This window comes from Seriola aureovittata, chromosome 19 (assembly GCF_021018895.1).
Source record: "Seriola aureovittata isolate HTS-2021-v1 ecotype China chromosome 19, ASM2101889v1, whole genome shotgun sequence".
NCBI lineage: Eukaryota > Metazoa > Chordata > Actinopteri > Carangiformes > Carangidae > Seriola > Seriola aureovittata.
In genome coordinates, this window is record NC_079382.1 from 3054588 (window position 1) to 3067797 (window position 13210).

Below are 13210 nucleotides of genomic sequence, written 5' to 3' on the forward strand. Positions count from 1 at the left end.
ACAATTTGCCGCGTGAACTCCCAATTTCCTGTAATGGGCTCTGAAAGTAGTTTTTGAGATTAATTTTAAGAATGGAACATTCAAAATACCTCACACCTTCATTAACTTCAGTAGAAGACTTTAGTTTTTTTTTCCAGTTTCCATTACTGCACATGCCAACTCTAATCCCAATGACTTGTTGCCATGGATACTTTTCTTCTTTTTTTTTTATCTCATCTTGGCTCCTGAAGTACTTTCCATGAAGATTTTCTGTATTTGATTCATTTACAGCCTAAATTAGCTGAAAATGTTATGGAAATGTAATAATCTGTAAAATATATTAATAAGCTCATGTCAAATACCACTCTTGTGATGAATGATTGAAGTGAATCCATGATTAAAAAGTCTGACTTTTTGGAGAAGAGAGATAGCAAAAAGGAAAACAGATAAATGTTCCAATACAGAATTTAACGGGTGAAATGAACTGGTTTCAATGCTAATGTCTGGATTTAAAGCTATTTAAGTCTTGAATATGTGTGAAGCAGAGGATACACTGGGCAAGTTCATGTAGTTTAAGTGTATGAGAATAGGTAGTAGTACTAGTAGTAGTAGTAGTAGTAGTAGTAAGGGGGCTTACTGGCTACGTTGGGGCTGGAGCGGTGGTCGGCTCGGTTCTTGAGGAGCCGGTCTTCACCGCTCATCTTCTTTGGTTCGGGGTAACAGTCCCAGCCAGCCTGTGGACTCTCTGGAGAACCGTTCTGCACTGAGCTGTTGTACAACTCAAAGCCTTCACTCTTTGGTCGCATCTTCCCGTTCTTCTCACGGCCTCGGTCCGAAGCTGAGGATGTGAGACAGGGTTTTAAAAAAAATTGAAAAAGGTTGTTAATGTTTAAATCAGCTGTGTTTTTCTACTAGAAACTGACCCATATGCATTTCTTGTGGTCCCTTTGATGACAAATGACCAATCAGGAGTTTATTTAGAGCTCTTTTTTACCTTAATCTTTGGCTATTTAAGTCACTTTTAAATGTAGGTTTATTTGAATTCAATCACAACACAGTCAACTAGGGCTGCAGCTAACAAGCATTTTCATTTTTAACTTAACTTATTTTTAAATTTAATGTCAGAAAATAATGAAAAATGTTTTTAAAACGCCCCAGAACTCTTTAAAACGCTATTAGAGACATTCAGTTTATTATCACATAACACAAATCCTCACAAACGAGTCTTAAATTACTTCAATTATCAAAATAGTTGCAGATTATGTTTTTGTTATCTCATGTTGCTTCATCTTGCCACACCCTCAGTCAGTGGGAACCAACCTTCATGTTCACTTATGCAGTTTCTGAACAGTAAGTTCATTAAATAATGACCAGCGTCCTTCACTGCCTGGTGGTTAAACTTCCCTGTCTGGAAAACACTGTGGTCGAGGGAATTTGGGAGAAACACCCCTTAGCGTCATCCTGGACCACAGATCGGCCCGGGCCAGAAGACTTCCTTGAGTCTGGGGTCACATTCCAACAGACAAAGACCAGCATGCAGCCAGACAAGCAGTAAACCCCGAACTGTGTGTGTATGTGCAGCTTTTCATGTACACACACACTCACACACACAGACACAGACATAGCTGGCTCTGGCCACAAACACTCATTATATCCTCCAGTCTGTGAGCTGTTTTTTTTACTGCACAGTAAGTACAGAGAAGACAACAAGGACACAGTGTCTGGACAAGTCTCTTCTCTTCTCTGCTTCCCTTCCATCATCCACAACACCAAATCACTGACATTAACCAATAGTGGAACTAACAATAGTCCATTCATGACAACTTTGGAGAATCTGTCTGAACAGTAGAAATCTGCAGGTTTGAGAAGCAAAATGTATGAATTCCTAAAACTTTTAATTGAAGCCTTTTTTAATGTTAATATGTAGTAGTAATAACATGTATTGTACACTACACATTAAAAGTGGACAGTGCAACGAAAAAGAAATGATTAGGGCTGCAACTAACGACTGTTTTCATTATTAATTCATCTGCAACTTATTTTCTTAATTAAATGATCTTTGTTTTGTCTATAAAATATCCCAATGTTGTAAAAAATAAAAAAATACCCACTAATTTTTTAAAGCATAAGTTGGCATGTTTTAATTATCTGTTTAGTTTGACTGTCACAAACCAAAACTATCAGAGGAAATCAGAAAATCTAATTGAAATTGAATTGAGAAGCTGAAATCAGAGAATGACCAAATGACCAATGACCAAAGTCAGAGCAAGTGTCTGTAAATGAATTTTCTGTCAACGGACTATGCAATTATCAACAGCTCTACAAACGATCATTAAGCACTGTTCACATGAAAGAAAGACAGAAAGAAAGATAGAGACTAAAAACAGAACCACATCTAGACTGTAAAATCTGCTGAATATAGACTGTGCAAAGATACTTAGTTCTTACAAAATGTTTGAGGAATTCTGAGGAAAACAGACAGAATAGTCATAGATAAAAGTAGAAACTGTAAAACTGCACTATACTAAACTTTTGTGTGTGTGCGTTCACCTCTTTGCATCATGGGGCTCGGCTGGCTGAGGAGGGTGGCCAGTCCGTGGTAAATGGCTCCCTGTTTGGCGACCTCCAGAGTTACAACTGAGCCCGTCCTTGTCATCAGCTCAGCCGCCCTGAAACACAGAGAGAGAGAGAGAGAGAGAGAGAGAGAGAAAATGAATGTCAAACTTGTAACAGAACTGCTCGATGATAACACTGATCTGAAGCTCCAGTTTATAAACCAGATTAAATGTAAACTGACGAGTGGTTCACTCTGGTAGTTTTGGGAGGAAAGCCCATCATAAATATCAGGAAGTATAATAAACCACAGGAACTACTTGGATATGGTGGGTAATATGAGAATGTAACTAAATTCAACCGCACAGCAGTGTCTACACTGTCACTGAAGGCAAAATCCCACAAACATAATGCTTTAAATAAATGGAATAAAATCTAATAAAATAAAAAAATCTCCAAACCAGAAACTTTCCTCACAGCGGTAGATGTTTACTACCTCAAAACATAAATCATAATTATCAAACATCATGTATAAACGTATAAAATGTCACAGTAACAATCGATTATTTTCATCATCTGTTAACCTGCAAATCTCCAAATTATCTCATTACTTTTAGAATATAAAGTAAAATGTTTATCACAATGTCTCAGATTCCAAGGTGACATCTTCAAACTGTCCAAAACTCAAAGGCATCTAATCTACAATGATATAAAGCAGCAAATGATCACATTTGAGAAGCTGGAACGAGAAAGTTTTGACATTTATGCTTGAAAACTGACTCAAGCAAATAATCAATTATCAGAATGGTTGCCAATAAATTTTCTGTTCATCTGCTGATTATTTCATCTCTACCACAGATATTGAATGTGAGTGCACTACTAACAAAATCACGAAAAATAAACTAGAAGACCTTTACTATGACCCAGAGGGGGCAGGGATTATACTTGTCATTGCCAGAGACTCACTCTAATTTGGGTACAATCCTGCTTTGTGTCTCTCTCACACACACACACACACACACACACACACACACACACACACACACACACACACACACACACACACACACACACACACACACACACACACACACACACACACACAGAGTATCCATGTTATTTCCTGTAGCAGCCACACGTGCTCGTATGCAGCAAGCTTTATCCAAATCCTTTAAATAGTTGAAGGGCAGATCACACGAGGTAAATGAGCCGTGTGTTTGATTGGATGGAACTCTGGGAATGTAAAATCCACATTTGGAAATATCACAAGCTTTAGTTGTTTTTTTTCTCCATACTTAAACCTCAACCTGATGTGTGCAACCTGTAAGGAGTAGGAGAGGAGACGACCACAGGATGATACTACTGCCAAACATTGAACAGTGATCAGCTGATCGTGTGTGATAAACCCATCTCACATGCTAACTGCACGCTGAAGCAATTAAGCAAATTATTTGTAAATCCAGTCTGATTGAGCAATAACACCAAACATCAAGCCTGTTCATGCTGAAATAACTAGATTAATCTGAAAGGGGCGTTAGCCACTGAGCACTTCACTGCTGTTTCCAAAACACACACACACACACACACACACACACACACACACACCCTTTTTTCTGCTTAGTGCTGTGTGTTCCAGACACGTTGGAAACTCTGTGTTTTTACGAGGACAAATGGGATACAACTGAACCTCAGGATGTGTCAAGCCTGAGGTTTCCAAGATGTGGTTATCTGATGTCACGGCTGCGTGATAATTTACTTTTCAAATGTTTTCAATTCTCAAAAATAGAGTAAAAATTGAGTTTCACCACTGCACAACCATAAATACGTCAATAATGTGCGGTAGGTGGTTGAACATATAAAGAGAAAAACACCCACGTTTCCTCCCTGGTGTGTCTGAGCTGGATCAGTGGATTTTGTGATGGTTTAACTATAATCTTAATTTGTCAAATGGGAATTTCCCTATTTCAAATTTACAAATGGAAAGAAGCACAAGAGTTAGCATCACATTACATGATTTATGGGCTGTGAGGCCTTGAATAAAAATATACAGCAGTGTTTTTTTTACCTCTCTTGTGATAGGCCGACCAGACTGCGCCCGTCCACACTTAACAGCTGGTCACCTGCAGCCAATCGACCATCCTGTGCAAACACAAACACACACACACACACACACACACACACACACACCACAGAATGAGTCACTGTGTTTATGTTCCTCCTCATAATTCTATGTTATGGCTGCAGTTTGAGCTTCTGTACTCACCATGTCAGCTGCTCCTCCTTTGACAACAGACTTGATGTAGATGCCCAACTTCTCCTGACCAGCACCCTGGAGAGAGAGAGAGAGAGTGAGAGAGAGAGAGAGAGAGAGAGAGAGAGAGAGAGAGAGAGAGAGAAAGAGAGAGAGAGAGAGCGAGAGAGAGACATTAACCAGCTGTATGTGAAGCAATGTGTAAACCAACAAACAATATTTATAATTATTAAATATCACTTTAATTTTCGATTCATTTGAGTAACTTTATTCAGGACAAAGGTAAATACACACAAACACGTTAGATCAGTTCTGCTGTTGTGTAACTGTGCTACAGTTTGTTTGCAGTCAACACACTTCAAAGAAAACAATAGAAAAAAAAAAGGCTGGGCTAATGTTTGAAGTCACTGCTAAAACATGGCTGGAGAAAGTAACTGAGTTATTACTCATTACTATTACTCTAACACACACACACACACACACACACACACACAGTCCAGCAGCTCATTAGTAGTAATAATAAACAATAATAGTCCAATAAATGTGAGTGTGTTCATGTTAGTCAATCTTTTGTTGGAAGTAGGGGCCATCTCTGTTAATGACGCCATTTTCAGTAAAAACTCTGAAGTCTCCGTAGTGATTTCTAGGAGGGCTTAATGTTTTCTACAAAAGCATCACTATAAATCATCATCTATAAATTCATCACTTTAAGAGTTGTCATTTAAGTATGTGCACTTACAACAATTTGTACATGTGTTGATCTTATCAATGCTTGTAGTTTTTTGCTGCTACTTTTAATAAAGCTCTAACTGGTCCGTCTGGGGAAACAGCCCGTCTGGATTATTTTCAAATCATCTATTATATGATCCGTGAAACCGTGATGGTTGACATTCCTGATCCCAGAAGTCTCTCTGCGGCTGTGATTGGTCATCATACAAATAACAGTGTGGCATGCACCATGATCACTTCATCTTATTTAAAAAGACATTAGGTGTTATGTGGTCTAACCCCAGCATGAGTCTGTAGTTGTTGAGACAGAGGATGGAGTCCAGCCCCATCAGGAATTTAAAAACACTTTTACACAAAGCTTTTCAAGAGTGTTGACACTGAACAGAGCAGGGCTAGATTGCAAAACTGTCTTGTTCTGAACACCCAAGCTCTTTTATCTGAGGCAACAAGTTCACCAACATGTCAAACTCCAACTTCTGTAGAGCAGCAGCAGCACTCCAGACACATTCACCCCAGTGTTTTTGTGTCCGCTTTCCCTGCTTATATTATAGTTTTCCTTGTTATATCAATGTTTGTTGCTGAAACAATCAAATCTCCTACTGGAAACGGTAGAGATTTATTTCATGTCATAATATTTTCTTTAAACCAAATCCTTTCTTTACGGAGCAACAAAGAACTGACATACAGATGAAAAAAGGGAGAACAAACACGCTGCAATGTCAATGTCAATACACACATACAAGCCTGAGCTGCTGACTGTGTGTGTGGTTTTTCTGTGAAGTGGTGAGGTGGTTTAAAGTGCAGCAGAGTGCTGGCATGTTATCAGACGTATCACACGCTTTCTTTACCATCTTGACATGTTTATCTTCAGACTTTGTGCAACAGCAGAAAGCGGAGAAATATTTTTGAAATCTCTCCTATTTTGCTGTTGGGAAGGCTACAAAGAGCAAACAAGACAACGAAACCCATCTTGATTATTTTCAGACTTGTTTCTACTTTTAAGGCAGGTTTAAGGACATACAGTTTAAGACAGAGACCAAAGCTTCAACAGGGAACATCACAGAAAAGGATTAGAGAGTAAATGCACTAACTAGACACTAAGAATCACAGCATGTCTATAAAGTCCTAATTGCTGCCATTTGTCAGATCTGGCAACGTGGCACAGAGAGACTGTGAGTGCGAGGGAAGCCACATCTTGTAAAACACAGGTAGGGGTTACACTCCGGTTAACAGCTCTGACTGTTTGCAGGTGACATTTAATAACTGTTAATCATCTGTGGTGTAGAAGATAACTTTAATTTGCAGGTAACAAGAACTACGACGGTTCTATATGAATCCAATAAGATGAGAGAACGACACTTGAAGCTGCTTCATCACAGGAAAGTCTCAAACAAAAGGAGTCTCTTCATGTTCCAGCTACAACTGAAGAATAGGAACATTTCATGAACAAATCCTCACAGAGGAGCATTTCTTTGTACATTACAATATGAATGTTACTGTATGTTTACGTTCAGGGTTTCTGCAATGGTTCCAAAGACCTTTTTAATATCACAAAGAATGTAATTTAATACGTGTTCCTGTGGTAATTTATTAAGTACATGAATTTACTGACAGTTCTATCACATTTGAATCCAATGCTTTTTGTATTTTTGGTAATTTTTCAAAATATACTCTACATATTTTGCATAGTAAAAAGAAATAAAACGGTGAAAATAATTCAAATTGGGAACATAAGTTGAGAAAACAAGTTTTTGAGTTTTTGAAATTCAAACAATTATGCCATGTGATCAAAAGCTCAAGAGCAGCGACTAATCAGACCTCATGGTGAAAATTTCCAAAGATAAAAATTACATTTTTAGTGGTAATCAGATGTTAAAACACAATTTGTATCACAAACACTGAGCAGTTTTTACCTTTTCTTATTTCAAATGACTTCATTTACACTGACTCATAATAAGAGGCTTATGGTTATTTTCTCATCAGTTTTAATAATCACCTACAGAGCACAGAGCTGTTGACTGTACACGGTGGTGATCGGTGTCTTCCTGCAGCAGGAAACAACTTTTCAATGAGCGGGAAAATATAACGACGAGAGTTCAAATAGGTTCAAACCGATCAGCTCTTTTTAAATAACAATGAGCTTTGTTTTGCCCTCACATCTAAACGAAACAAATACATTCCTGAGCTTTCACGCTGTGGCACATATTTCTACCAAATGTGTTGTGAGCCTAAGTGAAAGCAAGAAACTGAAGGCCGGAGTTCAGACAAGTATCATTTCCTGTTACTGCTACAGTGCAAAGCGATTTAACTGATCACTTTCAATCATTAAACTGTTTCTAAAGTGCATCCATACAAATCTAACTTACTTTTTGACTGAAGACTCATTGAGTTTTGTGGGTTCTTCATCTATTTATTAATTCATTCTGCATCTGCCAAGTCGTCCATCATCCGCAGATCTGTGTCCCAATTTCTCCAGTGCAAAAAGACAGACATCAGGCTTTCAAACTATTTGACCCACAATGGGTCAACTCTCTCTCTCTCTCGCTCTCTCTCTCTGTATGTGTGTGTATCTGTAATAATGAGGCTGGATTCATGCAGGCACGAATTTCCTGTGAGTGACATTAAGATGAGAGAAGAGCAGTGAATCATTCTGACTCTTTTATGTCTGTTGTACATTACAGAAGACATTAAAGAGCCTGTGTTTCGCATGGAGCCACAGCTTCATCAGGCACTTATCCAGAATGGGGATCGGGGCGCCAGAGACACTTGTGGGAATTCCCTGAATCCCTTGAGGGTATTAAGAGGGACTTTTGACAAGTTAACAGGGTCTCAGGGGGTTCAGAGGGGCCACGACTTCTATCATAAGTTATCCTGTGCATCATCTGGGGCCGCAAAAATGATTTTGTGAGATCTTAATTACAACCTGAAACAAAATTTCAGACCAATTCAAAACTACTGTAAAACTCCTGTATCTGTGAGAGTCTGGAATATTTATCTTATAGCAGCATAAAAAAAATGATCATCTGGTCTTGTGGTGCATTTTGCAATTAGAGACGTCCATTATGTGCTGTTTAAGCATCAATGAGGTACATGTTTATCACTGCTTTGCCAACGTTTGCCAAAATGAAACTACTCCATTCTTTACTGCACCCAGGTTTGACGCCACAAACAGGTTCATCTACAGCAGATATCATCTGTAGAAATGGTCATGAGAGAGGTTATCAGTGTTGTTGATCATCAATATTGATATTGTTATCTTAATAAAGCTCAAACAGTCAGTTTCATTAGAGTGTGGAGCTCTGATCATGACACAGTACAACATGCCACTGTCTAAGTGCAGTCACCCATGTAAAACATAAAGACTGTCTGTCACGCTAACTGTAAAGACATGAGCATGTTGAAACGTGTGCACGTCTACATACACACAGCCGGTTTGTTGCGGTAATGAAGCTTTAAAACTAGTAGCTGATGTTGGGGTGTGGGTCAAAGTGAAACCAGATGTGTCGCAGGTCACAAACATCGTCAACCGATCAACATGAAAACACACCTTTTGAAACGTGTACATGCCTCTGTTTATAGAAATAAGTGAAACCTTTAAGAGCAGCTGGAACACCTCCGGCAGTTTAACTGTGGTTTAATGGAAAGCTATGGTTCTTTAAAGAGCCCTGACACAACAAATGAAGCGCACCTTAAAGCTGCCAGACCTGTATTAGAGTGGAGTGGCCTGAAGGCTTTGTCAAACATGCTTCCCACTATGGACTTGATGGAAATGCCATGACTTTTAAAAACAACTTAAGAACCTCTCCGTACACTTTGTACTTGAATGGAAACTTTGTCACCCTGTCATGTCAGGAATCACTTGAAATACAAGGGTCAGCTAAATGCAATATAATTATAGATGTATAGAAACATTTCATTTAGAAAAGTGTTTGCACATTTGTGATGTTTCTTGATATTCCATGAGATGAAGGGCTGCAACTAATGATTATTGTCATGGTTGATTAATCTGATGATTGTTTTCTCAATTAATCAATTACTTATATACTTAAATAAAATGATGAAACATGTCCATCACAGTTTCCCCAAGCCCAAGATGACGTTTGAAGACGAATGCCTTGTTTTATCAAAAATATTCATACTGCAATAATATATAACAGAGAAAATTAAGAAATCCTCACATGTGAAATTTTGCTTGAAAAATAACTCAAATGATTAATCAAATATCAAAATAGTTGCCAATGAATTTTCTGTTGATCAACAATTGTTTCAGCTCTGGTGAGGTGAATTATTTTTAATGAAATGATTATCATAAATGAACTAGGGAAACACTCTCTCTGTACTACACTCTCTGTGCAATGTCCTTGAGACAGAGACCATGTAAATAAATTAACCTGAATTTGGAAAATATGTGAATTATAAAACACTTCCATCACTGTTTTCCTCTGGACATCAGAGTCAGAGTGATGTGACATTTTTCTCGGCGTCTGACTCACGCTGAGAAACTAACATCTACAGCAGAGTGGAGAGCGGCGCAGCTGTCACACGCGTGTCTGAAATACCGCTGACAGAAAGTGGTGCTGATGCGGGCTGGCAGCACACCAAGATTACAGCTTACAATGTTAGCACATGTCAACCTGCTTTCTGGAGCCTTTCTGAGGTTATAAACCACTTATCCATGAGAGGTTATTTAAAAAACCGGAGGCGTTCAAAGGCCTTATACGCCCACACAGGTATTTTCTGTCATTTTGGAGGATCAGGCATCATCTCAGGCATGCACAGACTGACATCCCCTTCATCTTTCTTTTCTTCTTCTTCTTTTTTTTTTTTTTTTTTTTTAATTTTGCTTCATCTGTGTGGACAAGACAACTTTTAAACATTTAGGAGTCTTTTGTAATTTCATGACTTCAGTTGAACTGCAGTATATAGCCCCACCCGGCTTTAAGCTGTGAGGATGTGTGATCAGCAACAACTGACAACAGCAGTGTGGTGGAGCAGAAGTAGACAGAGGGGGTTTTAAAAAATGACCCATTTTCTTTTTTCCAAGGACTAAAATTAGGATGTTTGTGTCAAAAGGGTTGAGTTCAGACAATAGTCAGGGATAGTATTCAGTGTTTTAGTCATTAGGACTGTTGCGTGAATAAATTTACACCACTAATTACTACTTATTGATTTGCAGATGTTTCAGGTGACATTGCAAGATGCATTATTTTGTTGCAGAAAAATAGGATAAGGTATGTTACTTATGCTTTTCTTACTTATGATTCATTTTAACATTAAATGTTTTTCTCTGAACTTTACAGGTGGACCCTGCACAGAACTGTCCTCATTACATTGTTGTGTTCTTCGTTTTTAAAAAGATTTGTCTCAGCAGATTTGTCGGGTCAGCCATTTACACACTTCAAATAGCAAGGCTCGGAGCAACGCAGTCACACACCCAGTCATACATTTCTACCTCCAACCCTGACGAGAAAAGCTCTACATTTCCTCATGCATGCCAGAGAGGAGGATAAATCTACTTTTGGTGATGTAGTATTTTAAAAGTGCTCTGTTGTTACTAAGATTGAATATAAAAAATTTAAAAGTTAACCTCCCACACATGGAAACAGAGTGAAGGAGACACATAAATTCCTTTCTAATAAGGTTAAAGAACATGCACAGAGATGTCTGTTGCTTCAAAAGGTGCATGTTTTGTAGCTTTTTCATCACCCAAAACAAACGCTTCAACAAAGCACCTCTTATAAAAGTCTGAATACTTGATAGGATTTAATTATTCATTCTGTTTTTGCCACTCCATCCCAGTGAAAGAGACGACTATAATCTAGGGAAACATAGTTTTCCCACAATTCAAAAATATACTTGGGAAGGCTTCCTCTTTCTGTCAACACATCTCCACATTTATGCAACAACTGAACTCGCAGGGAACCATAGAAGTTTAGATTCAGGAGATAATGGGAGTAAATAAAGATAAATCCAACGTTCCAACACTCAGAGAAGCCCTGGTCTGGTACCAACAGCTCCACCACTATCAGCTCTTTGGGATGGCGTCCACACAGTCCCGTCCTGTTAATTAACAAAATTCATGAATATTCATGACTCTCACCCTTTGTTATAATGGATCAAAACATGATCAGTGCGATAGCCTGTGTGTGGGAAACACTGCACACAGATGATGGAATGTCTGGATTCAAAAGCTGTTTTTTCCGCCATTATGTACCAGTGTCCTCTGATAACCTCAGGAACCATTCAAGTAAGCATCTACGTTTAAATCATCACAAAGCAACCTGTGATATGATAGTTTGCACTGTGTGTAAAGACAACAGTTTGGCTCCTGAGCTCCAGTCATAAGACAACGTGCACTTCTTCTTCCTGGGAATGTGTCCCTGTTTTTCCACACTAACCCGCCAAAATCCACCACAGATAGACCGTGGCCTTTACAATGAGCGCCAAGATGTACAACTGTTCTCTTTGACACACCTTGTAAACACCTCCTGTCTGCAGCTTAACAGGAAAGCGTGTGCGTGTGTGCGTGTGTGCGCGCATGTGGTACATCCTCCCATTGTTCCAGCCCTCACAGGGGGTAACTCTCTCATACTATTGTTCCACTTCTACGTAGTTCAATTCTATCAGCTCACAAACAAACATGCACGCACACCCACAACCAATACTTCAAACACACACTGTGGAAACACACAGAACGAATGCAGCAGAGGATCAGAACTTTCCCGAAACAGAGTCATTCATGTCCTTGGTTCAAGACAGCGATTCACACTCTGGTCATGACTGCATAATGACTTGACATAATGACGGTGAATTCTGCACAATAATCTCTCATCCGCCAGGCAGGACTACCTGCCAATAAATGCAGGCATGAAAGGAGTATTTTAATCAAAAAAATTGTTTTAATAATAATAATAATTGTTTAGTGCTGCTTGGTGTATTCGATATACTGTATACACAATATGTATCCTAAGTGCTGCTCAATCATGTGAGGTAATTTGCCAATAACCAAAGCAGAAGTAAATTGCCAGATTTTTGAATGGAGTTTGGATTCAAGTTTTCTCTTGTATAAAACATTGTCATTGCTCTGAGGATCGAAGACTGAAATATTCTAGTTGTTTCAAATCTGAACAGAGGGAATGTTCTGTACTTAACAGCAATAGATAAATGAGTAAACACACTAACATGGGAGGAGGAGGAGGAGGAGGAGGAGGAGGAGGAGGAGGAGGAGGCCCAAGAGTTTCCTCAACTCCAGCTGTCCAGAAGAAAGACAAACACAATACCAGCAGAAAACACACACATGTGAGTCTGACTGATAGGCAGCTTTGAACACAGAGAAAACTCTTCAACTGATTTGTTCCAGAGAGACGAAGGTTTAAACAATATTAATGTGACGTGTGAAATGTTTGTCATATTTAACATGACGCAACCACTGCTTTGACCACCTGGTTAAACAAACGTGAGAGACAATACCGCTATCTTTAAACTGAAGTTCTCACCAAACAGGAGTTTTTTTGTTCCATAATGGCAAAAATGATCCCAAAGAAACAGCATTGAGATGTTTCTTCAAGTTTAAGATTTTAATGCCATCAATGAAGAAAAGGCTCTCTCCATTTACTCCGCTCTAAGCCCAGAATAACGAGACTAATAACAACAAAATGCCATTTATGCTTATTATCATTATACTTAACTGGCATTAAA

The 13210-nt window shown here is 38.7% G+C and overlaps 1 protein-coding gene across 18 annotated transcripts in view; it reads right to left on the minus strand.

Moving 5' to 3' along the window:
- Window positions 1-13210, minus strand: part of afdna (afadin, adherens junction formation factor a) — a 102317-nt gene that overhangs the window by 20850 nt on the left and 68257 nt on the right. For all 18 annotated transcript variants that reach the window (XM_056363501.1, XM_056363512.1, XM_056363513.1 and 15 more), the window contains 4 exons: window positions 4796-4861; window positions 4598-4671; window positions 2530-2648; window positions 617-817 (listed from right to left, as the gene is read on the minus strand). In XM_056363501.1, coding sequence (XP_056219476.1) covers window positions 617-817; window positions 2530-2648; window positions 4598-4671; window positions 4796-4861 — 460 coding nt within the window. The remainder of the gene's footprint in view (window positions 1-616; window positions 818-2529; window positions 2649-4597; window positions 4672-4795; window positions 4862-13210) is intronic.